Here is a 27,312-nt window from a genome sequence, read left to right as displayed (position 1 = left end):
TCTCTCGATCCACATTTTTTAGCAATGGAAGCATTGGGCTGCTTATATCCAAATACAAGCATACCTAGAACCTCACAAAAACCTACGCCTGTGCCAGTCAGGCTTCCGCCAGGTCATGGCACTGAATCCATCCTCCTTTACCTAAAAAATCAGATGGATAACATTTGTTATACCAGCAACCTTGCCCTCCTCCTACTTCTTGATCTGTCAGCAGCATTTGACCTCGTCGACCACAAGACTCTGCTGCCACCTCACCACTGCTGCCAATTTCTCCCCTGCCACCTCCAAATGGATTGCTTACTTCCTCGCGGATATAACTGCCGAGTGCATGCAGGCAGCACAGCTGCCCACCCTACGCAGGTCCCTTGTGGCGTCCCTCATGGCTCTTCCGTATCTCCTATCCTGTATAATATTTATACAAAGCCTCTTTTTGATCACCTTGTTTCACCGGGCATCGCATTCACAAACTATGCTGATGATACTCCGATCCTCATCCCTCTCTCAGGCCGTTTTTTTTTTTTATTTGTCTGGTCAGTTAAACCTTTACAAAATTTTAGAATAAAAATGTTCAGTGTTACAGCGGAAGAAGAAAATACATTTGCAACATTATTCCAAATATAAAACTCATATTATACAGTTCATATTATAGACCATAAAAACGGACATAAAAAATAAAAAGGAAGATCACACGGCATTTCCATCTTTCAGACTTCATAAATAACAGTCGAAGATCAAAGAAGAAGAAAAGAAAGGCCTTGTTTGTCCTTTAGTGAGTAATTAAATTTCCAGCGTAAATTTTAGAATTGTTAATTTGTTCTTTTTAGGGTAGCCAAACCACACACTTCTACTAGGAAGGTGACCACTGCTAGCTTTAGTGTTTGACTTTCCGTGTAGCATGTATCACCATATTAATTCAGTGTGGACCCTAGAGGGATCATGGACAAATTTCCAAACACGTGTAACCTCTGTTGCACTATCATTGAGCAGTTTAGGAGAAGATGTTCAAGTGATTCTGTCGTGTCAGGACAACGACAAAAGCAACAGGGAATTTTTAGGCTCATGGCAGATCTGATCTCGAGAATTTCCCCATTAGGGAGCACATTGAAACGGAAGCGTGAGTAGATTGCTCTCCTTACCGGGTCAGGGAATTTGGTTAAATAGGATTCCAAAGTGCCTAGCTTTTTCCCCTCAGTGACCAGTTGTTTATAGATCTTTGAGGAGGCCACTTTTTTCCGTAGTAGTGGCCCAATCTGACCACTGTAGCCGTTTTTCACTTCCATTGGATTAGTGAATAGCATTTCATGAGACATCTATGGTATTGAGAAGGTTTACGCAGTCTTTTTGTAAATTTAGCATCCATACTGAATCACTGGATCCCCCTCTTAGTCTACCGCCCAATAATGTATAAAGGGAATTCTTTTTAGATATCATTAGGTTCCGATATAAAGCCATTTTTTTCCATTTTACTCTCATGGTTAATGAAATAAGGCCTAATTCGTAGCGAATTGCAGGTATCGGAACACAATGGGGCAGTTAAAAGATAATTTTTCACCAGATCTTTGATTCCATTTTCTGGACCAAACGATATATTTCAAACGGCAAGATTTCCATGCCGTATATCAGTTTCGGAACAATTTTTACCTGAGATCTTTCTCATTTGGAAGATGAGCTTATCTGTTTTCTCCAGGGAGAAATTCCAATAAGAGTATATTGAAATGCGACCAAATATAGGGAACCCCAGATAACATAGTGAACTTACTTTTGCTAACAGACATGTATTTATTCGCCATTTAAATATTATAGTTCTCTTCCTGGAGGTATAGGATATGATGACAACTTCTTTTCATTTATCACCAGTTCATTTTCTTGTGCATATATAGAAAGGGCCCTAAGTTTTCGCTGTAAACCCACTGGGGTACTATCGACCAAAAGCAGGTCATCCGCATAGGCATTCCAACATACTTTAATGCCCTCAATTTGCGGAGAGACCAGGGAAAAATTTGTGAGAGGGAGATCAGCATCAGTGGTGTAAAGATTGAAAAGAGTGGGGGCAAATAGACACCCTTGTCTGAGGCCATTCTTGGTGTGAATTATTTGGGAAAGATCACCCAACCTATTTAATCTTACTTGAATTGCCGAGTCTTCATGGAGATTAATAAGAATTGTCAGCAGATGTGACGGCAGCTCCATTTGGGATAATTTAGTCCACAGTCTCACCCTGTCCACCTTGTCAAAGGCGAGCGAAAGGTCTACTGAAGCCAGGTATATAGGTGTTGACATTTTTTTACAAGCCTTTTCTAAAAGTAAACAAATAATCAGCCCGCCTATTTCAGTTCCCATCCCTTTACGGAAACCGAACTGCTGGGAGGGTAAGATATTGTTTTGGTTCGCCCATTCCTCAAGTCTCTGTAGTACTAGACTTGCAAAGATCTTGGAATCGGCGTCCATAATTGAAATCGGATGGTAGTTTGTCGGACAGGTTCTGTCCCCTCTTTTATATATTGGCACAACGTAGGATAATCTCCATGATTGGGGAATTGTCTTGGTCGGTATAATGGAATTAAAGAGTATAAACAGTGATTTTGCCCAATGTTCTGTTTTTTTTTCTTCAAGGTGTTATTTGTCAGCCCATTTGGGCCGGCCGCTCTTGAGTTGTTGTTCGACCTCTTAATCTGGGCTTCAATATTATTGATCGTGAAATCGAAACCCCAAGACCCCTCTTTTATAAGTAAGAGTTCATACGTCATGGCCATTTTCCCTATGTATAGGGTTCAGAAATGTTTTCCCCAGGTATCCGACCGTGCCCGTATTTGATTTCGGAGTTAAAATCACCCGAAATTATAATGTCAATTCCTCTGTATTTAAGCAGCATGGCGGCAAGGCAGTTCAAGTATGAGATGGCATTGCCCAGAGATACTTGAGTATTCCAGTAGATGTTTAAAACAAGCATCAATTCAGAAACTGAGTTACTTCCATGTTTCACTACAACGGCAAGTGCAAAATTCATTAATTCAATCGATTCCAAAATACAGATACCTAATTCGAGTTTGACTGCGACGAACAACCCACCCGTGGGTCTTCCACGTGATCCCGCTTTAGCCAGAATATGTGTACATATAAAACTGTCAAGTTGTATCGGAGCAGTCAACCACGTTTCCCGTATACAAAATATGTTAAATGATGTAAGTTTTGCACACAGTTCCCCAGAGTTCATCAGATTCGAGTGGCCTCTTGAATTCCATGAGGAATTTCCAATCGGCCACTACTTTAGTGGCATTAAAGGTTTTGTTTCATTTTTTGCATTTCCGATATGGAGTCTCTAAGTGTTTGGGCTAACCAGGCCAAATCCTGCCCCTCCCTGAGTATTTTCTTTTCGTATCTCTACCTCATCCCTACAGGGATTAGGGCTTACTTTTTCTATTTCCCGAGAACTTCCCCTCTCCCAACCATTACTAAAGATCAGGATGTCATAGCCCATTCTATTAAATTGTTCCACCTCCTGAATGATCATATCAAAAATCTTTTGTGAATTGGGAACAATGCGGACATGGTCATGGCGAGAGGGATGGTTGAAGTCCACCAGACAAATGTCTGCTGTTCCAATCATCCTAAGTCGAGGGACCTCATTGAATAGTGAGAGAATGCGTGGCCTATTCAGCGAGGAAGGGCGACCAATATCAGAGATTATAGAGGAGGATACTCGGATATTCCGGGAATTAAATGTCTCGCCACGGTACATTCCTGAGATCGCTCTCCTTCACATGTAGGGGTCTAGCTGATTCATATTGAATGGGGTTCCTCGAGTCATGGGATTCGATAGGATAAAGAGGTCCATGCCTCGGGGACGATTGGGATTTCTCTTCTGGTTGCTCCTACTGTGATGATGGAGCATTTTCCGTTTCGCCATCCCTAGTTAGGGAAATAGTGGGTATCTCATTCGTGGTCCGAGGTTTGGCTTCTTTTGTCTCATGTCCATAACCCCCTCTTTCCTCCCCCCCCCAAATCCTTGTTGTAGAACCGAGACAAGTCGGGAAGGAGGTCCATCATAATCTTTTTTATGGTGTCAGGAAGATTTAGATTTGCAATGGCCCCATCAACCCCAGACCGGATTTGTTGAAACTTCTTTCAGGGGTAGTTTTGGGCACTCCTTCTTGGCTCCATCTAATAGGAGAGTCCCATGATGGAGATTTGTCTTCACCTCAATCGCATCCTCACCAGTGGTCTTAACCAACTCCAATGGTGTAGAAGGTAGGGAGGAGAAACCCAATCTATTGGATTCTGCTGAGGTGGTAGGGTTTTCTGCCAAACGGTTGGAGAGGTCTTGTGGTAAGATCTGCCGATCAGTCGACTTCTCCACAAGCTTATAGAAGTTAGACAGCTGTGACTGTTTGATCTCTTTATTTTCCCCATCCATATGTAATGGTTGTACTTTCTTTGTCAGTTCCGATAGTTTTGTCAGTTATCTTTGGTCTGAAAACTTCCCTCTGAGTCGGGTTTGTTTTCCCCATTTTTTCATGTTTTTCCCATTTACATTATTTCCATTAGTTTTTCTTTTTTTTTCTTTTGAGATGTCAGCTGCATTTAATTGTAAGGCCATCCTACTTTCCTCATTGAGTTATCTTAAATCAGATAGTGCAACTTAATTCGGGGAAGCCTTCTATTCTGGCTTGCGGGGTTCGGGCCTAACAGGCATCCGTCCCTTTTTCATCAGCCTTTTGCTTGCCTTTAAAGCCAGTCGTTTGTTTTCTTGAGAGGAAGAAGCCTTTCCGCATCAGACTCCCCTCCTCCTTTTGCTTTTCAGTCTCATCGACCGGGGCCCCTGCACCATCAATAGATTCCAACAATTTTGCAAGTGCCGATGGACTGTCAGGTGGAGAGGGGAGAATGGGGTGTTCGTCCTGAATGGATGTTACTGGTCTCATAGGGATTAGAGGTACCAGTTGTCCCGGTAGATCTAACAGGCCCTTTTCTAAGATAGAAATTTTCGTTGATAGTTCTTTCAAGGCCTCCATGATCCTTTTTTCCCCTTCTGGCTCCAATTTCTGTTCTTTTTTCTCATCATTTTTTTTATTTTCCTTTGGTAGGTTAATTGCAATCCCCACAGGTATCACACTAGCATAGCTCACAATCTCCTTTCCACTAACCAGGGTTTGGGTGCTTCGTGAAGAATTTGTTTTTGGGATTTGTATGGGTTCTTTCCCTTTTGAGAACGCCATCCTTTCATCTTTGCCCATGAGAAAACCTTCTACTCTAGTTAATTTTAATTGAGTATCAAATGCAACCCTTTTCAGATCTTTTATCTCCCAATGGGTGAGCTCATGGCCTTTATCGAGGAGGTTTAATATTCTAGATTATACTGGTAGTGACTCCTCAAATTTGGCATTCCTGTCATTAATGGGCGAACTGGTAAGGGAGGCTCCCAAAATTGGCGGAGTGTTGGTATGGGTTGACAGTACAGGGATCGGCTGATTCCCCTTTGGTGTGGTGGCCCCCTGCACCTCTACAACCTTATTCTCTTCCACCCCCCAACCTTGCTGGGTATCTGTGAAAATTGAGGCAGATGGTAGCGGGAATTTAGCATTTGAGGAGAAAAATCTGTATGATGTAGCAGAACTCAATTTCGGAAGTGTCTTAAATAGATGGACTTGATCAATCCCATTTTTGGAAGCATTTACAGGTGTCGAGGGGCCCCTTGAGCCTAGCACGCCTCCCCAATTCCGTTCTTACTGCTTGCCCCATCATGGATACATCAATATTTATTTCCTCTTGCATATTCTCTGTCCCCTCAATTGTTTTTTGATCAAGTAGGTCATTTACGCTTAGAAAACCTGACTGAGCAGGGATTTGGGTCTCAAATGAGAGACCCGCCGGCACAAAAGAGATATCCTCTTCCCCCAAGAATTGCGCACCCATTTTTGTTTGTATTTGCGAGTGCATATAGGCAAATTCCACGTCCTGTTTAATAGCAGCCATATTTACCTTTGTTTCCCCTTCCACTTTCACCCCCTCTAAGATCTCCTCTTGGGTAGTAATATCCCGGGAGGGAGTCATGATTTTCTGATCACTGTGTCCTTCACCCAAGGTCATAGCTTTGTGATTAACAACCACCTCCGTACTAGATTTTGTCTCAATACCGTCACTCTGTGCGGCCTTTGTATCTACGTTCGGGATTGGCCCGGGGTTTTTTATAGCGCATATTTTCCCATTGCGCAACACCGTTGCCATGATGGCCTATTTAGGGTCTAACCCCTAAAATAGGAGAGAGGAGGGGACTCGCTCACCGACTCCGCACCTCCGCCCAGCCCAACAGCCCACTTGCGTGCCACTTCCGGGTGCGCGCGTGGGTGCGCTAGCTGAAGTGATTAAATGCTGTGCGCTGGCGGAGGCGGGGATCCGGGCAGTAGAAACAAAAAACGGACTCTGTGAAGCAATAGAGAAAGAGGAAGTGAGTATTTCAAGCGAAATCTCATATTATCCCTATCCCAATACCAGTCCCAGACCCAATCCCAGGCCAGTCCCAGTTCCCAAACAGGTCCCAAAGAAAGTCCCCAAACAGGTCCCAAAGAAAGTCCCACAGCGCATGGCCTGCAATATTTCACCAAGCGGCTGCGTGTTACGCAGCCAAATGTCCACTTGTGCTTCCTCTTTCAGACTCACTCACTTCAACTTTAGTCCAAACGAAGCAGCGAAAAGCAATGTGGCTCCAGAGTCTCCCAGCCCAACAGCCCACTTGCGTGCCACTTCCGGGTGTCTTTCAGGCAATTACGAACAGGACTCCTGCCAGATCTCCATTTATGACGTCATCCAAACTTGGATGGCCAAGCACCAACTCTGCCTTAATGATGAGATCCTGATCATTGGCCCTCCTTCCCACCTTTCCAAACTCGACCCAGCCTACCGTACCTTCACAATTGATGCTTGCACCATCCCGGTCTCATCCTTCAAAACATTTCATGTCTACCTTGAATCTAGCCTTTGCATGACCCACCAGGTTAAGTCTATTGCCTCCTCGGCTGCTTATGCAACTAAACGCCTGAGTTCCTCTAAACACCTCCCCTCTGCACACAGGACTGTCTTAACTATTGGCCGTGCAGTAATGGGATCGCATCTGGACTATTGTAATTCCCTCCTCGCAGGCACCTCAAAACAAAGCTTGGACAAACTCCAGACCACCCAGAGTAATGCCATTTGGGCAGCCCTGGAATGCACTAAACGAAACCACGTCTCATCCTACAGAAAAGCAGTCCACTGGCTCCATGTGAGAGAAAGTATTAACTTTAAAATACTCCCCCACCGCTGCTTCTCCAACACTGCAACGCCCTAACTGTTGCAGAGGATTTCAAAGAACAGTTCAACTACACTATCCAGATGCATGTACAGCCACAGACTCCACACCCCACGTTTCAAGCGCAGTAAAGCAGGCGGCTCTAGCTTCAAAGCTATTGCTGCATGCCTTTGGAATAACCTACCTCTGCACTTAGCTCTGAAACCTCATACTGGCAGTTCAGATAGTCTCAAAACTGCCTTATTCAACTGACATGTTGCCGTCTCTTGACAGCTATTGACAATTTACCATACTTGACAACTCTGTAACCTTATTGTACTTTGTAACCTCCCCAGCCCTCTTCCCGTCCTTTCCCCAACTTAGAGCCCTCATGCCCAAGGGTTTGACGTGCTCTACAAATTCAAATAAATGAATACATACTCCTCCAGCTCTTGATAAATACATTGCTGGAGTATTTTACCGGTGAAAGGTGTGTTAGAAATGAGATTACTGTGTTTTAATCGACATGGGTTTTTTAGGGAGCAGTTTGATGAAAGCTCTTTTTGAAGGCGTGAGCGACCTCTCCCTGCTCCAAGGAGGCATTGAGGAGAGCTATGAAGGCTGGTGCCAGCCAGAGATGGTTGTGGACCTTGAGGTGGGCGTCTTCTAGCAAGTGTGCTGGTTGTACAGCTTTGACTGCGGTGAGAAACATTGAGTGAAGAATGGACAAGAGGCCTTGGTATCCTACTCAGTGGTGGTATTTCCCAAGTGGGTTATGGCTGCTGTTGGTCCTTCCTTGTCTAGGTGGTCTATTTGTTTTGTTTTTCTGTAGTGTCGTCTGTGTAGCAGTTTTCTCTCTCGCATCCATATTCTCCTGCCTCATAACTGTTTGGTAACTTTGAGACGATTGGATTGGAAAACTGTAAAAACCTAGCGTCCCTTTCGTGCATCCATCTTGTGTTGCTTCCTGGATAGCGGACATAGGTTACTGGAGAAGTTGCAGACTTAGAAGCAGATAACCTGTGTTTGCTTTCTGCCTTCTCTACTTGACGATATTGTGTTATCCTGAGCAGATTACTTTCTCAATTCACTGGGCTTTTACGTTTTACCAATATATGGACATGCCACCTTTGCGACCGTTGCCATTTTTGTTTACTGCCTCATCCTTTCAACTCTTTCTGAATCTTGAACTTGTTTGCGAACTGGGTGACCTTTGTACAATTGCTGCCCCATCAGTCTCTCTAGAGTATCACAGTCAAGGCATTGGAGAGGCAGTGCTTAAGGACGGGGCTTCATGTCACTTCACTGAATGACGTTTGGTCTGTCCCTCAGGCCTGATCTCCTCATGACTTGAAATTAGAAAATGAAGAGTGGACCACAGTTTCCAGGTGAAATTATTGTTTGGCATCTTGAATTTCTCTGAGGTAGTCTATTTTGTTCACTGAACTCTGAAGCCCTGGAGGTTTTACGAGGCTGCTGCTAGCCCTTTTCTCCTTTCAGGATGTGGCCCTTGTTACTGGCACTTAACAGGCAGTGGTGCATATTGACTCTTCTCCAGGGAGCATCTTTCTGTACTTGGTTTCCATGGACAGGCCACCGCATATCTTGGCAGCAGTTCTTACTCTTCTCCAACTTGGCTTAATTGTATACCTTCATTCTAGTTTCAGACCCCGGGTGAATGTGCTTTCCCAGGCTCATTTGATTTGGAGAATTTGGTGCTCATTCCCTGAAAGTGTTAGGTGCTTGAGGAATGCTCCTCGGTGGCCTCCCTTTTCTTCCCCCTAAGTTGCCTCTTGATGGCCTCTATCCCCCTTTGAGTTGCCGCTCTTCTTCTAGGTTCGGGAAGGGGTCATCTGGAGTTTCATCCAGTTATCCTGGCTTATTTCTGGGTCTGTGGTCTCCCTTTGCTAACCAGATCTGGCCAGCTTGCTCCTGATACAGGATGGTTCGCTTGAATTCTCACTGCAGTTAGCCCTCGACTCAGCGGGGTGTCGTTCTTGCATCTAGCAGGGCAGAGTCATCCAGATGTCTTATGGACACTCCTCTTGCTTCATGCCGCCATCACCACAGGTACTATGTCCCGGCTGAGAAATACCTGCTTTCCTCACCCTTGTATATGGCTCTACTAGTCTTCGCAGTGGCTCTGGGGCATTACCTAGCTTGCCTGATGCTATGTCTGTGCGCAGGACCTCATAGCTTCTTTCTGGACCTGCTGCAGCTTCTAGCCCTCTGCTCAAAGTGAACTCTTTCCAGACATGTCTTTTCTCATATTCTGGGCAGCACCTCACCATGAGCCACATATGTAGGGTAATTAGGTTGCCTATACGGAACATGGGTGACGTCCTTTCTAAAATCCATCTGTAAGGCATCCATGGTTCATTCTTGTTTGATATTGTTACACTGACAAAGAAATTTGTATAAAACGTTTTGGTATGACCTTCCCCTGATGAGGGCGCTCTGGTGTAGGTCCTGCAAGCAAATGCCTTAAGGATCATGCACCACACCTCTCTCATGGTTTCTGTAATCCTATTTGGGCGCTTTCTGTCTGCGATGGGGAGTGTGTTTATTGAGCTCACTGAGGCTGTGGCCCCACGTTCGATTGCAGGCCTATCCATCACACTTTTGGAATCCCATTGTCGTGCTGCAGGTTTCATGGAGCACAGACAAATGCTGCCTCTGATCCGCCACATCCCCTCTGCGCAGATGCACTGTGAATATCCTATGCTCAGATTTCCTATCCTGAAGTAGCCTGGAGAGTAAAGCCTTTTCAGAATATCTGATGGCAACACTGGACAGCTATACTTAGAATAAACATAGTTTTAAAAAAAACGAATTGTACATGTTCTATGCTCTGTAGGGACTTGTGGCACAGGCTGCAGTACAGTGTCCTAATTGGCTACACATGTTGGGTTGATTCACAGGTGTGTTCTGACTGCTTTCCAGTTGGCTGGAATGCTGACCTCCCTTATAGACTACTTGCATGCAAAGCACAGCCTAAGCTCTGGAGGAGCGCTCGGCTTTTCTTTCTAATTTGCCTTCCTGTTGGAACAGCAGCCTCTTCTCTGGATACGTTGGGCTTTAACCTACCTCTCGAGGGGGAACTGGCTATTAGGCACAGAGCTGCTAGTCAAATTAATCAAGCGAGGGCTTTTGTTGCATCAGTCTGGCTCCAGACTGTTTTGCACATCCTTTGCTTTTTTTAACCACGTTTATTATGGACCAGCTCCCAATGTAGAGGGGTGGGGGTGTCTCCTTCATGCCCCTTACATTTCTGACTGAGACAGCTTCACCTCACCTCTTGTCACTTTCAGCCATACCCATTTCCAGTACATTGTTTTTTTAGAAAATTAGATTCCTGCATTGTACCCTTGTGACATTTCCATGTTTTGGTTTTTACACAGAATGCTCCAGAACCTAAGAGCTGTGCTGAGTCCAACCACACAGAAAGGAAGCCGCTGGTGGAGAAGGTAGACAAGGCTTTAAGCGAGCGGTCAATCGAGCTACCTGCTGAAAAGAAAGACAACAGTAGAGATGACCCGCGCCAAGATACGCCAACCAGTCCAACCTGCCTGGGAGAAGAGCTTGGGGCAGTAGAGCGTCCCACCAGCCTGAAGCGAAAGGCGGTGTCTCTTGAGAAGCCGGATAGCACCTCCGGCAGAGGCGATAAAAGACTGCTCTTTGAGAATTCAAGCTGCACCACTGGCATGGATACAAAATTGTCACCACTTAATGATCTGGATGGCCTAATCAGCATGGGTAGAAAGGGAGCGGCTATGGAGAAGCCAAACAGTGCCAGCAACTTGGGAAAAAACGAAGCAACTGTAGGGAAGCCAGACAGTGCCACAAACGCATGGGTTTATAGTAGCAGGGAAAAGAAACCCTACCTGGGGAAGCAGGACATGGCTGAGAGCATTAGGGAAAGAGGAGCTGCCCTGGGGAGGCCAGACAGGATTGTCAGTATTCAAGAGAAGAGAACCTCCCTTGGAAAGCCTGAAAGGACTAGCATCAGTCGAGAAAAAGGGACATCCTTCTTTAAGCCTTCCGTGGGGAAGACTGATCAGGCAGCCAGCAGTAGGGATAAGCGGCCATCCCTGGAAAAGCTGGACTGGACTGCCATCACGAAGGAAAGGGAGAAGTCCCTGGAGAAGCCAAACCTATCTGAAGGGAAGAATATGGATAATGCTGCATATCGTACTGTCGTACTTGGAGGAAGCGAGGTGCAATTATCTCATCCGATCCAGGTAAGCGCCTTTTAGATTTGTTTGACATTTCTGATGTGGGGCCACTTTACAAACATTGTTTTTTGATGTGTATGGTCACGGATGGTTGCTCCTCTGCTTTCTAGTACCCCTGCACAATGACTCTGGGTGAGATCTCCCAATATACCTGCTTGTTGGGGAGCTTGTCCCCAAGTCCTGTGTTCAGGGTTCTTCCTTCCTCAGGTGCCAACGGTCCGCTCAAGCTTCCCAAGGTTCCCTAAGTGGCAGCGTGGCAGAGAGGTGTCTAACCTGCACACCAAGCACTTATTACAAATTGCCATGAGCCATTGTCCACCACAATATTTTTGTTGTACAAATGTGTTCTTTATGTAGAAAAGGCCAAAGATAAAACACTTCACTGACAAGTAAACTTCCACAAAGGAAATGTGCAATAATGGCTGCACAGGCTCCTGGAACTTGCCAAAAAAGCGGGACGGGGGAATTTATATTTTTATATGCATGTTTGTTTATTTAAAGGACAGGGATGTCCATTCGATCGGAAATGACTTACAATAACACAATTAAAGATTCTCCTTAAGGGTCCCTGTACAATAGCAAAAAGATCGGAACAAGTAGTGACTCCAGCCTTACAGATAAAAAGGGGTGTACTAGCCACTTTTACTCCCAAATAATACTCCACCTTCGGCTGCAATTCATGGCCCTTTGGGACCAAATGCAGAATTGACCTGATGGGCTGTTTCCAATTCCAGACTTGCTCCCCTGCAATTTTTCTTTGGTGGCAACATAAACTACCTTCTGGTAGGAACTCCCTTGCTGGAGCACCCTCACGACAACCAATTCCTCACACTCAGACTGGGGAGCTATACTGAGGAACATTCAAATTTCTCCAGCATGGGGTCTGGCATGGATTCACATGCTCATGAATATTCCCCGTCGTCAGGCTGGGAATCCTCGGTAAAGAAAAAAAAAAATCAGTTTCGTTTCTGATCTCTTTCGTAGTAGTAACCAATCACTGATCTCTGCGTCATACTGACCACAGCCAATCACTGCCCTCTACCTAAGCCCCGCCTCTGGCAGCCATCTTCAGATTTTTTACCGCACGTTCAAGTGTTGGGATCCTCGTGCTATTGCTCTCGAGCGTTAGTGCTATTTTTCACGTTTTTTCTCAAACAAAATTTATCTTTTTTCGGTCAAAAGAGCCTCAAGCTCCACCGCTTCTTCATCCGATCAACGGGGACCCGTGTCGGATTAGTCTACGCCCCTCAAGGGTGAAGTTTTCGTCGAGCCACGCTTTTGGAGGACTCCAGAAGTTTCTCAGGCCCATCTCGAACATGGCCCAGGAGAAGGGAAGCTCGATGCCCGGAAAGCTGTTCAGGGTCTGCCCTGGATGCCAGCTTCAGAATGTCTTCAAGGAGGACGAACACTCCCTTTGCCTTTACTGCCTACACGAGGACAAGACGCACGTGGAGAAGGACTGTGCGTTTTGCGGCAATATGTCGGAGCGGACCATGAAGGACCGCCATCAACGTCTCGCCAACTGGCTGGAAGCAAAGAGCCCGTCAGGCGAGAAGAAGAAGTCCAAGCGGTCTTCTAAGTCCTTTGAGGGCGCCCCGGCTACGGGGGTCCAACAGAAGGCCAAGCACCGCGAGTCCGCTGGCACCGGGAGAGCCAAACTGTCGGGCTCTACGGGCGCCAGGCAGGGTGCATCCTCCCCGACGCCATCAACCACGAGCCAACGCTCTGGCTGGGGTAAGAGGAAGGCTGAGCACCCGGCGAAACTCCTGGAGAGACCCCGGTGGTGCCCTAAGGCCCCATCGCAGGGGGAGCGAGGTGGTGACCCTCCCCCCAAGGCGGTGAGCGCACCTAAGGTGGTGAAAGCCTTGATCCATCTGGCCAAGGCCTCTATCGAGACAGTTGCGGCGGCCCTGGCTCAGCCTGTGGAGGCTACACCAGTGGTGGCGACCCCGGGGCCCAGAATCTCTCTGCCACCGCGGAGCGAGTCCTCTTTCGTGCCCATCGACAGGACCCCCGTGAAATCTCCGACGGAGAAGAAAAAGGGGGGGCAGGAGGTCGTCGTGGACTCGGCCTCAGCCTCTGAGGAGGAGCTGATCGAAGTCTTAGGCCACGTCTGTGGCGTGGAAGAAGGCCAGCCTGTCGGGGGCGACCCCGTCGAGGATGCCGACGGGGCTCCTGATCTCCCGTCGGATCTCCCTCAACCAGTGCCACAAGACAACTCGGCTGCCATTTTGTTGGCTATACAGTCCTTATGCTCGGAGATAAGGACGAGACTGCCGTTACCACCAACGGAGGAACCGCTCCCGACGGGGGACCCCGAGCCAGGCCCTTCTGGGAGCCCTCCCCCTAAGAGAAGAAGGATTCACCCTCCACCTCCTTTTCAGCCATCGCGCCCTGTTCAGCCCTCCTCCCCGTCCACGACACGTGGGGATGATACGGGGACTGACACGGCCGCGACGGGTACAGACGACGAGGTTTACGACGAGGATCTCCCGTCGTCACCTCCCACCCGGGCTTCCCCGCCCGACAAGATTGGATCGTTTCACTCCATGATCTCCAGGGCATCCGAGCTTTTCCAGCTCTGCCCGGAAGAGAAGAAGGAAGGTTTCCTTTATCAACGGCGCGAGACCAAGAGGAAGACGGTCCTCGCTGTACCTCTACTAGACGATATTTGGGATGAGGGCCTCGCCCATCTCAAGAACCCATCCACGACGCCGGCTAGAAGGGATCGGTACGAGAAGAAGTACCGGGTCCCGGATGCCGCCCCCTTGTGCCTTCGGGCACAGCCGACCCCGAACTCGGTCGTCTCCGCGGCGGCCAGGAAGAAAGCGGGGGGGGGGAACGCGGCCTCTACATCAACCTCCCCGCCGGACGGCGAGGGAAAGAAATTAGACATGATGGGACGCAGAGTCATTTCGTCGGCAGCAACGACGATTAAGGCGGCCAACGCCTTGGCTATCGTAGCCCGCTACGACAGGGAGTTGTGGTACAAACTGGCCCCCCTGCTGGACTTCCTACCAGACGACAAGAGGGCGGAAGCCCTAGAGATCTTGCAGGAAGGAGAGGTGGCTTCGGACCATGCCATTACGATTGCGACGGACATCGCTGACACTGGATTTCGCCAGTTGGGCAACGGCGTGTGCCTTAGGCGGCGTGGATGGCTCAAGGCTACTGACTTCCGTCAGGACGTGCAGACCAGAGTCTTGGACATGCCGTTCGACGGAAACAACCTGTTTGGGAAAACAGTGGACGATTCCCTTCAAGCCATCAAGGCGGACACGGAGACGGCCCGGGCTCTTGGGGTTCTCCAGCAACGGCGGCCGCCCTTTCGGAGCGGCGGAGACAAACAGGGTGCCTCCAAAGGTTCCAGTGGCGGATTTTCCACCTACCGTCAAGCGGCCCGTTCGTCGTCACAGGAAGCTTACAGGGGACGAGGCAAGTCAGGCGGACCCCGCCGTCGTCGCCAAGGAGGACAAGGCAGCAAGGCCTCGTCCAAGCAGGACTGAACCGGCCGTGGGGTCGGGCCCCCACTGAAGCACCCCGGTGGGAGGCCGGCTGGCGAGCTTCGTTGGCATGTGGGAGTCCATCTCCGACCGTTGGGTGCTGGACGCCCTAGCTCAGGGTCACGCGCTCGAGTTTCTAAGGAGGTGCCCGTGCGTCCCCCCTGTGGCCAGGAAAGAACATCACGTCCCTCAACTTCTCTTGGGAGGTAAAGGCGATGCTCAAGAAGGGCGACATCGAGCTCGTCCCAAAGAGGCTTCGGGGCTCCGGAGTTTACTCAACATACTTCCTCGTGAAAAAGAAGACGGGAGGATGGCGTCCCATCTTGGACCTGCGACGACTGAACAAATTCATCAAGGCACAGAAGTTCCGGATGGTCACCCTCCAACACGTCCTGGGTCAACTGGAGGAGGGCGATTTCCTGTCGTCGTTGGATTTGGAGGATGCCTATTTCCATATTCCCATCCTAAAGGGACACCGAAAGTTTCTCAGGTTCGTGGTCCAAGGGCGGCACTACCAGTTCAGAGCCCTTCCCTTCGGATTGAGGTCGGCACCCAGGGTGTTCACCAAGTGCCTCGCACCGGTGGCGGCGCAGCTGCGCCGAGAGGGGATCCACGTCTACCCCTACCTGGACGACTGGCTCATCCGAGCAAAGACGAAGGAGCTTGCCGTGGAGCACACGGCAAGGACCGTCCAACTACTCACGGACCTGGGATTCTCCATAAACTACGCCAAGTCCCACCTGGTGTCCGCGCAAGACGCACTGTTTCTGGGAGTGAAGCTCGACACAGTGTCGCTTCTGGCCTCTCCGTCGGAGGGAAGGACGAGGGCCATCTTGGGCAAGGTGCAGCGGATGCTGGTTGCGGACGCAGCCAGGGTGAGGTCCATCAAGTCCCTCCTCGGAATGATGTCTTCTTGCATTTACCTCATCCGCCTGTGCAGGCTCCGGATGCGCCGTTGCAGGAGTTCAAGGACGCGCGCTGGATCCAGACGACGGGCAGCTTTGAGGAGAGGATCACACTCGACGAGAGTTTCCGACGAGCGATCCGGTGGTGGGGCACCCGCGTGCATCTGACGGCGGGCATGGACTTCCAGACCCCCGGCCACCAGGAGACAGTGACCACGGATGCCTCCCTGGAAGGGTGGGGAGCGCACACCGAAAATCTGCACGCGAGAGGCCTTTGGCTTCCGACAGAGAAGTCCCTCCATATCAACGTCCTGGAACTCCGTGCAGTGTTTTGGGCCCTCAGGTCCTTTCTTCCGTCCCTCAAGGGCAAGGTGGTGAGGATCTTCACCGACAACACCACCACCATGTTCTACATCAGGAAGCAGGGCGGAACCAGGTCCCCAGCCCTGTCCAAGGAGGCGCAGGATCTGTGGCATTGGGCCGTCGCCCAAGGGATGTTTCTGGTGCCGTTTCATCTGGCAGGGATAAAAAACACCATCGCCGACTCGCTCAGCAGAGAGCTGTGCTTGTGCCACGAGTGGGAACTACGACAGGATCTAGTGGACCACCTCTTCCGACGGTGGGGCACACCCCAGATCGTTCTGTTCGCGACGGCGACGAACTCCAAGTGCCGGAGGTTCGCCAGCAGGTTTCCCCAGCTGAGGAGCATGGGCGATGCTTTCTGGTTCCCCTGGGAGGGCCTGTTTCTATACGCGTTCCCTCCATTGCCATTGCTGATCCGGCTCATCAACCAGCTCAAGAGGTCACGGTGCAGGATGATCCTCGTCGCACCTGCGTGGCCGAGGCAGATATGGTTCCCGGACCTTCTGGACTTGTCAGCGTCCCCGTCAATCAAGCTGCCAGTGGACGCGGATCTTCTCTCCAGGGAAGGAGGTGCCATCGTCCATCATGACCCGAAGTCGCTGAACTTGCAGGCCTGGCTCCTGCAGCGTTAGAGTTTGGAGGATACGACATACCGGCCGACTGCAGAGAGGTTCTTGCAAAGGCCAGGGCGTCCTCAACTCTTAAATGCTATGGACACAAATGGAAGAGGTTCTCTGTCTGGTGCCATGCACAGAAGATTAACTCTCTATGGATTACGGCTCCCCAAGTACTGCCGTACCTTCTGACGCTGGCCAAGGCTGGACTGGCGCACGCGTCCAAGATTCATCTTGCTGCGATCTCCCGATACACCAGAACCACGGGGCGGACGTCTTTGTGGTCTCATCGTCTGGTGAAAGAATTCATGAAGGGACTGTTCAGATCGTTCCCGCCGGTGAAGGCTCCGGCCCCGGCGTGGGAGCTCAACGTGGTGCTGACCAAGCTCATGTGACCTCCGTTCGAGCCTCTGCACTCGGCTCCGTTGAAGTTCTTGTTGTGGAAAACAGCGTTTCTTGTGGCCATCACCTCCGCACGAAGAGTGGGGGAGATCCAGGCCCTTTCCTGCAAGCCACCGTACTTGACTTTTCACGACACGAGGGTAGTGGTCAGGACGCACCCCTCCTTCATGCCCAAGGTGCCGTCGGAATTCCACCTCAACGAACCCTTGGTGTTGCCTGTTTTCTTCCCGTCGCCTTCGTCGCCGGCCGAAAGGACTTTGCACTCGCTGGATGTGGATAGAGGGCTGAAGTTTTACGTGGACCATACGAAGTGTTTTCGGAAGACGTCACAACTTTTTGTGAACTTTGGACCTGTCAATCAGGGGAAGGCTCTCTCAAAGGCCTCCATTTCCAGATGGCTCTCCGGCTGTATCATGTACTGTCATCGGTTGGCCAACCGACCGCTGCCTGGCCGTCCGAGAGCCCATTCCACCAGAGCCATCGCAGCTACCACGGCGTTCCTATCTGGTGTGCCCTTGCTGGACATCTGCAGGGCTGCTACGTGGAGGTCGACGCACACCTTCACGAAATTCTACTGCGTCGATCGGGATTCCAGGGAGGAGTCCAGGGTCGGCCAAGCAGTGCTGCGCAATCTGTTCGCCTAAGGTGAGCCTGGTGAGGAGGTAAGAATTGCTTAATGTTGAGTTTGATGTAATGCTTAATGTTGAGCCTTTGCCACCTCCCGTGGTTGTGCATGTGTGTACTGCTATGTATTCTTTATTCATGAGCATGTGAATCCATGCCAGACCCCATGCTGGAGAAGGAACAAGTTACTTACCTGTAACTGTTGTTCTCCAGCACGGGTCTGGCATGGATTCACATGCGAACCCTCCCGCCTACCCCTCTGCGGCTCTTCACTTGGTCATACTGCCACTTCACGTGCTACCAAATCTGAAGATGGCTGGCAGAGGCGGGGCTTAGGTAGAGGGCAGTCATTGGCTGTGGTCAGTATGACGCAGAGATCAGTGATTGGTTACTACTACGAAAGACCGATCAGAAACGAAACTGATACTGATTTTTTCTTTACCGAGGATTCCCAGCCTGACGACGGGGAATATTCATGAGCATGTGAATCCATGCCAGACCCATGCTGGAGAACAACAGTTACAGGTAAGTAACTTGTTCTTTACGCCTCGTGGCGAAGAGTGGTGTCAACCAAGGGTGTTTCTTCTAGTAGGGACGCATTCGAGGGTGCTTCCCGCCAGCTGCAAGGTGCTAATCTCTGCTGGACTATGCCCTCAATGCCACCCATTTGCTCGTGCTCCTCATGAGGAGTCCTGCTGTGCATTGCTGCCTGTTTTTGCCATAGAAGGGGAAGAAATCTGTCTCGGGTTGATGGCTTCCTTTCCCTGGCATCGCTGTTTATTCTTGTTTATTCTGAGGCACTTTACTACAGTATGGGTAGTTTGCTTAACCGCTGTGGCAACTTTGGTGTTTGCACATAGGTCTCCGAATAATTGCTTCTGACAGCGGCTAATCTGAAGAATTCTGTAATAGGCCTCGAGCATATCTTGGATAATCAGTTGGGTTTTATATTTAAAGCTTAGGACCCATATATACGTCAGACTGTTTTCGGAGAGACATTTCAAGTGGATTGGAGTAGTGTGTACCAGAGCCCAAAGGGCGGCGTGGGGCTTTACACACAAATGTACACTGTATTCCGCAGGAATTTTGCTATTCGCTGGGGATTCTGAAGATGGAGATGGGCATAAAAGGAATGTATCCTGACCCTATTTAAGGGTCTTTAGAAACATCATTTTATGGAACTGGATGACTACAGTAATGTTCCAAAATCTATCACAATTGACTTCCATAAGTAGCTGCTTGTTAAAATAAAAAGCCTTTCTTAAAAAAAGACATACTTTTACACAAAACATTCCTCTTATTGTAAATCAATTCAGTCCATCCAAAAGTCCATCAAAATTGGGAGCAAATTGACAGGGGGACTTGGTAAAAGTGGGGCATGCCTGCAGTCTTTCTTTCCCTCCCCCTGCTGCCCCTCCCCCCACCAGCCCCCCACAGTGTGTGGAGCAAGGCCCGACCAGTTCCCTGGCTTACATGCTGAAGGACACATGTAACTGAGTAGCTCAGAGCTGTTGTGAGAGGGAGGAGGGGTGGCGGGCCCTTTCAGCTGCGTGCACAAGCTTATTCCAGTGGAAACTGGTTGTCTAGGGGAGCAAGGCCATCTGATTTAAGGGAGGTCATCTCCCAGGGTGGTAAACCTTGATGCATTGTTTCAAGATCAGGAATCTGTGGCATTGAGAGTGAGGGCAGCCGTTCACCCAGCAGCACACTCCTTCCCACAGCTTCAGCCCTCCGCAAGAATGCCACAAAAACAGCAAGGGTGCAGCTTAGAATGAAAACACTAGTTCTGTTCACGTATCTTCCCCTACGTCAGGGGTGGTTCTGATCCTTTTTTAAGGGTCTTGTAATGGGAAATACGCCAATCTTTTGTGATATCCGTCCAGACGGTGTGGGGCCCTTTTACAGAGCCCCACCATAATGCGACCTCTGGCTTCGCCTTCCAGTTCTTTCCTCGACACTAGCTGGACGGGGTTGACAACTGCATGTGGGACATTCTTTTCTTGATTCCTTCACTTTAGTTTACAAGTATTGTGAGCATCCTGGCTTTTGTTGGAGAATGCATCCAGCGAGGGAGAGCATATTTCATGTAAATGGGAGTACATTGCACCTTTTTATCCCCACCACACCTCTGCCTGGGGGCACTCTGGTGTCAGTAGTTGGCATGTAAAGCTATCTAAAGTAAAGGAAGGACAAGGTCCACTGGAAAAAATGCCAAACTTCTTATAGTGGTAAGATTAATCTGGCTCAAATCAAGGGAGGAAGGAGTCTGGTAGCGACTACAGCTAAAAGGCCTGTAATGTGGGTGATGTTTTCCCGCCCCTTTAGGGACTGTTAGTTTATATGCCTATTTAACTGTCTTTTCAATGCCGTTTATTTCTGATAAAAGGAATTTCGTTCCCTACAACAGCAGGCCTAGTATACATTTCAGCACAAGTCTAAATATTAACAAAGCACATTTAAAACATTATGGAACCTATTTCATCAGACAAAAATGAAAGCAAGAATATAAATACACCCATAATTTCAGGGCAACTTCTCTAGGAGATTTTTGCAATGTAGATCCAGCCTAGCAAAAGATGTCAATCTCTATAGATCTTGTAGATCAGCCTAGCAAAAGATGGCAATCTCTCTAGATGATGTAGATCCAGCCTAGCAAAAGAAGGCAATCTCTATAGATGATGTAGATCAGCCTAGCAAAAGATGGCAATCTCTCTAGATGATGTAGATCCAGCCTAGCAAAAGAAGGCAATCTCTATAGATCTTGTAGATCAGCCTAGCAAAAGAAGGCAATCTCTATAGATGATGTAGATCTAGCCTAGCAAAGGATGGCAATCTCTATAGATAATGTATAGCCCTATATAGATTTGTATTTTATTTATATAGCGCACCTGGCCCAAAGGCATCTTGAAGTTAGAGACCTGGTAAGCAGACACATAACATTATATATACACAAACAAATCTTGTAAGGTATTTAACAGATAATATACAAGATAATACTCTTACGCCCCGTCCCCTTTCTTCCATACTGTATGGGCGTCCCTTCCAAGGGACGGGAGACAGAACCTTTTTCACCAGACAAACCCTTCTTCCCCAGACAAACCCTTCTTCCCGTTTAAATTTAGAGGCGCGCAGAGGTGCGGCCCTGGGAGCATGTGCTGCCCTAACTCCGGCGCCACATCCCAGTCCCCTTTTCTGCCTTGACGGGAACGGGCAGAATTCACCAGCGCTCCTCGGTTTGGCTTCGGCCATGTAATTCCACACGCGGATACTTCTTCTTTTGTCTTTTTTTTTCTTTTTTCTTTGTTCTTTCCAGGCGCATGTCGACTTCTACAGGGTTCAGCAGGTGCCCATCCTGCAACGGGCTCTTCCCAACTTCAGACCCCCATGCCCTCTGCCTACGTTGCCTTGGCCCAGACCACAGTTGGCAATCCTGTTCAGCGTGTGACTCGCTGTCCTCGAAGGCGCTGAAGAACAAACTAGCCAGGTGGAGGGAGCTCTTCCAGAGGATCTCAAGAACTTGGTGAAGCTTCGAACCAAGCCCAAGGTAGGGCCGATTTTTCCATCGCACCCCGCAACGGAGATTCCTTCCCACGACTCTCCCACCCGGGAGGGACCGGTCAGGTCCTTCTACCGGCACATGTACCTAGGCTGCTTAAGCTACCAGCCTCCGGGTCGAGAGATCCCCCCCCCCCCCCCGGGCGCTGTGTTGAGGGACCGGAGGGTTCTTTTACCAGGTCTACAACTGAGGCGCTCCACACTTTTACCGGCACCATGACCGAGGGGCTACGCCCTAACACTGGTAATACGTCCGAGGGGCTGTGCCCTAATACCGGCAATACGTCCGAGGGGGCACCTAAACGGAGCTCTACTGACCCCCAGGTCGAGGGTGTCCCACCTTCCGGGCGTAGGCCCCCGAGGAGCCAGGTGGGCCTTGTGATCCACACGCAAGAGTCTTGGACGAGGCTGGGCCCAGCGGGCTGAGCACCACATCGCAGGCACGTGGTAGGCAGCTCGACAAAATGGCTGCCGCGCCAGTAAGAGGCAACCATCCAACGCCATTTCAGGATTTCGGCGAAGAACGAGTGTCAAGGTGGGACTGGCCTCAACCAGTTGCGTGGCCTCAACCAGGTACGTGGCCTACAGTCTACCCCTCAGTTGCGCAGGGCAGTTTTCCTTGGCGCCCATATGGACACGGTATGCAGCGACTCCAGCTCCCTGCTACCCTGTCGGCACCCCCTGCCACCTCTTTGGCCAGTGAGGAGGTGCTCTTCGAGAAGTTCCTCGGCTTCATGAAGTTACCTCAGATGGGGGTTATCATCAAAGACACCACCAGGAAAGTAATTCCTGCCATGCTAGCGGCACCGCAGACTCCTCCATCGGGCCCCCTGGCCCCAGTGCAGCCTCCGGCTCCACAGCCAACTACGCAACCTCCGCCGCCTCCGGCTGCAATCTCTGTACCCCAGCCTCTGGCACCATCTACTCCTCCTCCACAGGAACCTCCAGACCCACAGGATACAGACGAGAGGAGGATCCGGACACACCATCCTCAGCCAGGGCCTTCCTCAAACGTCTTGCTGGGCTGGCAGAGTACCTTGGCTTACCCCAACCCGAGGTCGAGCAGCCGGCAGAGAGGGTTTTTGCTGAAGTCCTCACACGACGCCCCTCTGCCAAATCAGGGATTCCTATGCAGACCGATGTAGTCTCCCTGGCCAAGAAGGGCTGGCTCAAACTCCACTCGGCCGAGCCGGTCAATCGACGCCTGGATGCCAAGTACAGGCAGATGGAGGGGGGGGGGATACACTCTTGCTTTCGGCCCATCCTCAGCCACACTCTTCAGTGATTGCTGCGGCATCACTATACTCCAAGCCCCAGTTGTCCTCGGCCTCTTCCTCTGCGGCGCTGCTCGGCAAGGAGAAGATCTTGGCGGCATATGGCAAGAAACTCTATTCCAATGCCTCTTTACATCTACGTCAAGCCAACACGGATTCCATGTTGGCTGCCGCCAACCAGAGATTATGGCGGGAAATTACGGACTTCCTCCTGGAACTCCCCACCCATAGCCAATCACGCTTTAAGGCGGGGCTAGCTAAAGCCAAGCTGGTGGCGCATGACCTCATGGAATCCACAGTGGCTCATATCGATACCCCAGGCCGTGCCATCTGTATTGCCACAGACATGAGAAGGACAGTCTGGCTCTGGGTTCAACCCGGATGTCCGGGAGCACATTCTAGATATACCGTTTGAAGGTGGGGGGGTGGACCCTCTTCCACTCCTCTACGGACAAAGAGCTGGACAAAAAGAAAAACAGCTCACAAACAGCAAAGTCTTTATCCATCCTTACAAAGACCACGCCCAAATAGTACACCTAATCTCAGCAGCACTCGGAAAGGGGCCGTACATATGGAGGGTTCCGGGGCTTCCAGGAGTGCCGATCCATGGACCCTGACCACTCGCCGTCGCAGAGCTGGCGCAAGCAACAAAAAGGGGGATGGGGGCGGAGTAAGGGTTTTTTCCAGTCCCCCTCCTCAGCGACAGCCTGCGAGGGAAAGAAAGCATGACACGCCCCTTCGGTTCCACGTGTCTCCGGTGGGGGGAGGCTTGCTCTCCATGCACATTTCTGGCCCCAGAATTTCGCGGACCCCTCGATCCTATCCGTAGTATCCACTGGGTATCGCCTTCCTATCTCAGCCTCTCTTCCCCTCCCACGGCCAGCAACTCTTTTGGCGGATATCCGGTCGCTCATAGAGAGCCAGGCCGCGGAGGAAGTCCCAGCCTCCCAGCAAGGCTTTGGCTTTTACTCCCGGATTTCGCCATTCAGAAAAGAACCAGGCAGCCTGAGAGTTGTTCTGGACCTTTCCACCCTCAACCTCTCCATTCATTCCTCTGCAAAAATTCAAGATGGTTACGCCAGCCTTTATAGTGGAGACATTGAACAAGGGAGACTGGATGTGCTCCCTGGATCTGAAGGATGCGTACCTACACGTTCCGATTTGGCAGCCCCATCGTTCTTTCATACCGTTCAGGATCATGGGCTACCATTTTCAATACAAGGTCCTCCCTTTTGGCCTCAACTCGGCCCCAAGGGTTTTTAGACTCATGAATGCCGTGGCGGTCCTCCTCAGAGCGCAGGGTCTCCACATCTACCCATACCTCGATGACTGGCTCGTCAGGGCTACATCTCCGGAGGCGGTTCACCACTCTTCCCATACCCTTATGAACACACTGCACGATCTGGGCTTCTCGCTCAATCTCAAGAAGTCACAACTGCAGCCCATGCAGACTGACTTTCCTAGGCCTCATCTGGGACACGTGCCCTAAGAGGGTCTTCCCTTCGGAGGACAAAATCTCGGCCAGCAGAAGGGCCTCCACCCACTTCCTCAGCAGAGGGGGGACCTCGGCATGGTGGTACCAACATCTCCTGGGTCTACTTGCAGTGGTCCTACTCGCTGTGCCGCATATGAGACTAAGGATGAGGAGGATTCAGCCGCACTTCGCGGCCGAATGGAACCAGGAACGTGGTTTTCAATCCGAGATGATCAATGTCCCTCCATCTCTCCATCCGGACCTAACTTGGTAGTCCAGGGACTGCAACCTACAGACGGGCAAGCCCTTTCGACCGCCCTTCCCTGCAGGCCACCATCACCACAGACTCCTCACTCGAGGGTTGGGGAGCTACCCTGGACAGCCTCTCGGTCCACGGCACCTGGACTCGACAGGAGCAGGAATATCACATCAACTGGTTGGAGCGGAACGCTATCTGGCTAGCGCTCAGAGCATTCCTACCGCTTCTCGGGGGTAAGGTTGTCCTCATCCAGACGGACAACTCGACCAGCATGTATTGCGTCAACAAGCAGGGAGGCACCATGTCCCCTCCTCTGTGCAGACTGGCGATCAGCATGTGTGAGTGAACCCTGGAAAACGTGTACCTCATGTCAGTCCACCTCCCGGGGAATCCAACCTGGAAGCGGACAGGCTCAGCAGGCTGGGAGCGGACAATTACGAGTGGCAGCTCAACACCGTTATTCAGGAGATCTTCAACAGATGGGGTCACCCCCACGTGGAGTTCTTTGCCACATGGCACAACAAGAAGTGTCCCCAGTTCGCATCCTGGCAAGGTCAGGGCCCTGGCTCTCTGGGCGACGCATTTCACCTTCAGTGAACCGGCATGAAAGCATATGCCTTTCCACCCACTCCACTGATCCACAGGGTAATCTGCAAGATGAAGGAGTCTCGCCGACTCCTCATTATTCTGATAGCTCTGTGGTGGCCGGCCAGGCCACGGTTTTCGGAGCTGCTCAGCCTCTCGGAGGTGCCCCTATTCACCTTCCGACGGACCCAGCACATCTTCTGGCACAGCAGGGGGGCAGTGTCATCCACCCTGCCCCAGGGAAACTAGCCCTCAGTGTGGTACCTGAGCAGGTAACGCTTCGGCACCTTAGCCTCTCGCAGGCCAATCTGGAGATCATACAGGGCGCCAGGAGCAAAGCCACCAGGGCCCAGTACAAAAGCAAATGGACCAGATTCTGCCACTGGGCGGAGTCCAAGAGTATCGACCCCTTGGCTTGCACTTTGGTCGACGTGCTCGCCTTTTCGGCGCACCTCGCTCATTCAGGCGTGCAGGTGGACACCTGCCGCACATACATTGCAGCTGTTGGAGCTTACAGGCACTCGGAGGAGGGCATTTTCTCCTCTTCCAACCCTAACGTCAAACATCTGATGGTCTCGCTAGACTCTACCCGCCGGTCAAGATACTGCACCTGATGTGTGGCCTCTTAACTCGCTTCCTTCTGTATGCCACTGGAACCATCCTGGCAGCCTATTTTCAAACTGTCTTGTATATTATATGCTTCTTTGTACACATTATGTAACCAAGCTTAAGTTGTCTTGACCTTTACTGCGCCCGGCTACCTAACGGGTTTGGGGCGCAATACCAAATAAATAAATAAACAAACAAACAATATCATCTTGAGTGCCCTGGTGCACAAACCATTTGAGCCAATGGCGTCCGTGGACATCAGGCTAGTCACCATCAAGAAGGCCTTACCTCGGCTCGTAGATGCAGCGAGATCCAGGCGCTGGTCGACTCGGAACCACTTTTCACAAGGAGAAGGTAGTCATGCGGACGCACCCAGCATTTCTGCCTAAGGTTCCGTCTGCATTCCACTTGAATGAGGAAAAAGTCCTTCTGATGTTTTTTTCCCGAGCCCAAGGACGAAGCACAGAGGGTGCTGCAATGCCTGGATGTCAGGCATGCTCTGAAATTCTACTTGGACAGGACCAAGGGCTTCCGCAAATCAGATGCCTTGTTTGTCACTTTCGGAGGCTCAGGACCAGGCTATCGGGCCTCTAAGGCTTCCATATACCGTTGGATAGTTTCTACCATCAAGGAGGCGTACGAGGGCCAGCACAAGCTGCTTCCGGCCAACATGCATGCCCATGCAGTCAGGGCCAAGGCAACGGCCATCGCATTCCAGCGACATGTCACTTGACAACTCATAAGTAGGGCGGCCACTTTGGCCTCTCCCTCGGCTTTCTGTAAGCATTACTGTTTGGATGCTGGCTCTAGATCCGATGCGGCCTTAGGACAGGCGGTTCTCAGGAACCTATTTGCTTAAGGAGGGTCTCCTCTCCACCCTAGGGCTACATTCAGTTGTAATCGCCCATTCAATATGGAGGAAAGGGGACGGGACTTAAGAGTAATTATAATTTACTCACCGTAGTGACTAACGTACTTAGTCCCCTTTCCTCCATAAGTCCCACCAACCTCCCCCCTAATAATACTGTCATTGGGCAATGTTAAATCTATTGTCGAAAGCGTCAATGGGGACTGAGGCGTGGCGCCGGAGGGCAGAGTCAGGGCAGTGCATGCTCCATTGGCCGCACCCCCAGGTGCCTCTAAATTTAAAGGGGAAGGTTTTTTCTGGTGAATAAAATTGTTTCCCGTCCCTTGGAAGGGACGCTCCTACAGTATGGAGGAAAGGGGACTATGGACGAAGTACATTAGTCACTACGGTGAGTAACTTATAATTTACAGGTGTTGGTCAGAACAGCACGAGAGCTAAGCATAGGAACTAACGGGACGGTCGCAGAGCAGTGATGGGGGGGTCACTAACAGCTGGCGGCTTTGCGAATCCTGTGCTATAAGCCACAATTTAGCTTTGCTCTTAAGAGTGAAAGGAGGGTTCGGATCTGAGTGGATTGGGAAGCGAGTTCCACAACTTGGCGCAAGGACTGGGAAGCTGCTCCACCCCCACACCCCCCCCCCCCCCCCCCCCCCGCTGCTTTCTGAAGCTTGAACCTCAGTATTGCAAGAGTGTGTGCTTAGGCTGATCTCTGTGGGCGGATAGAGGTATGTGGTGTGAAGCGGTTCACCAAGTAATCTGGGGCCGGGTTGGTCAAACA

General features: G+C 50.4%; 1 protein-coding gene across 2 annotated transcripts in view; it reads left to right on the top strand.

The window, feature by feature from the left end:
* The window catches only part of LOC138520752 (uncharacterized), a 243,520-nt gene that overhangs the window by 192,161 nt on the left and 24,047 nt on the right, over nt 1-27,312 (top strand). For both annotated transcript variants that reach the window (XM_069633037.1, XM_069633036.1), the window contains one exon: nt 10,666-11,505. In XM_069633037.1, the coding sequence (XP_069489138.1) occupies nt 10,666-11,505 (840 nt within the window). The remainder of the gene's footprint in view (nt 1-10,665; nt 11,506-27,312) is intronic.

This window comes from Ambystoma mexicanum, chromosome 13, assembly GCF_040938575.1.
Source record: "Ambystoma mexicanum isolate Mex_15411 chromosome 13, UKY_AmexF1_1, whole genome shotgun sequence".
NCBI classification, from domain to species: Eukaryota; Metazoa; Chordata; class Amphibia; order Caudata; family Ambystomatidae; genus Ambystoma; species Ambystoma mexicanum.
Note: the sequence above shows the minus strand (reverse complement) of the source record. Positions and strands in the feature narration are given on the sequence as shown.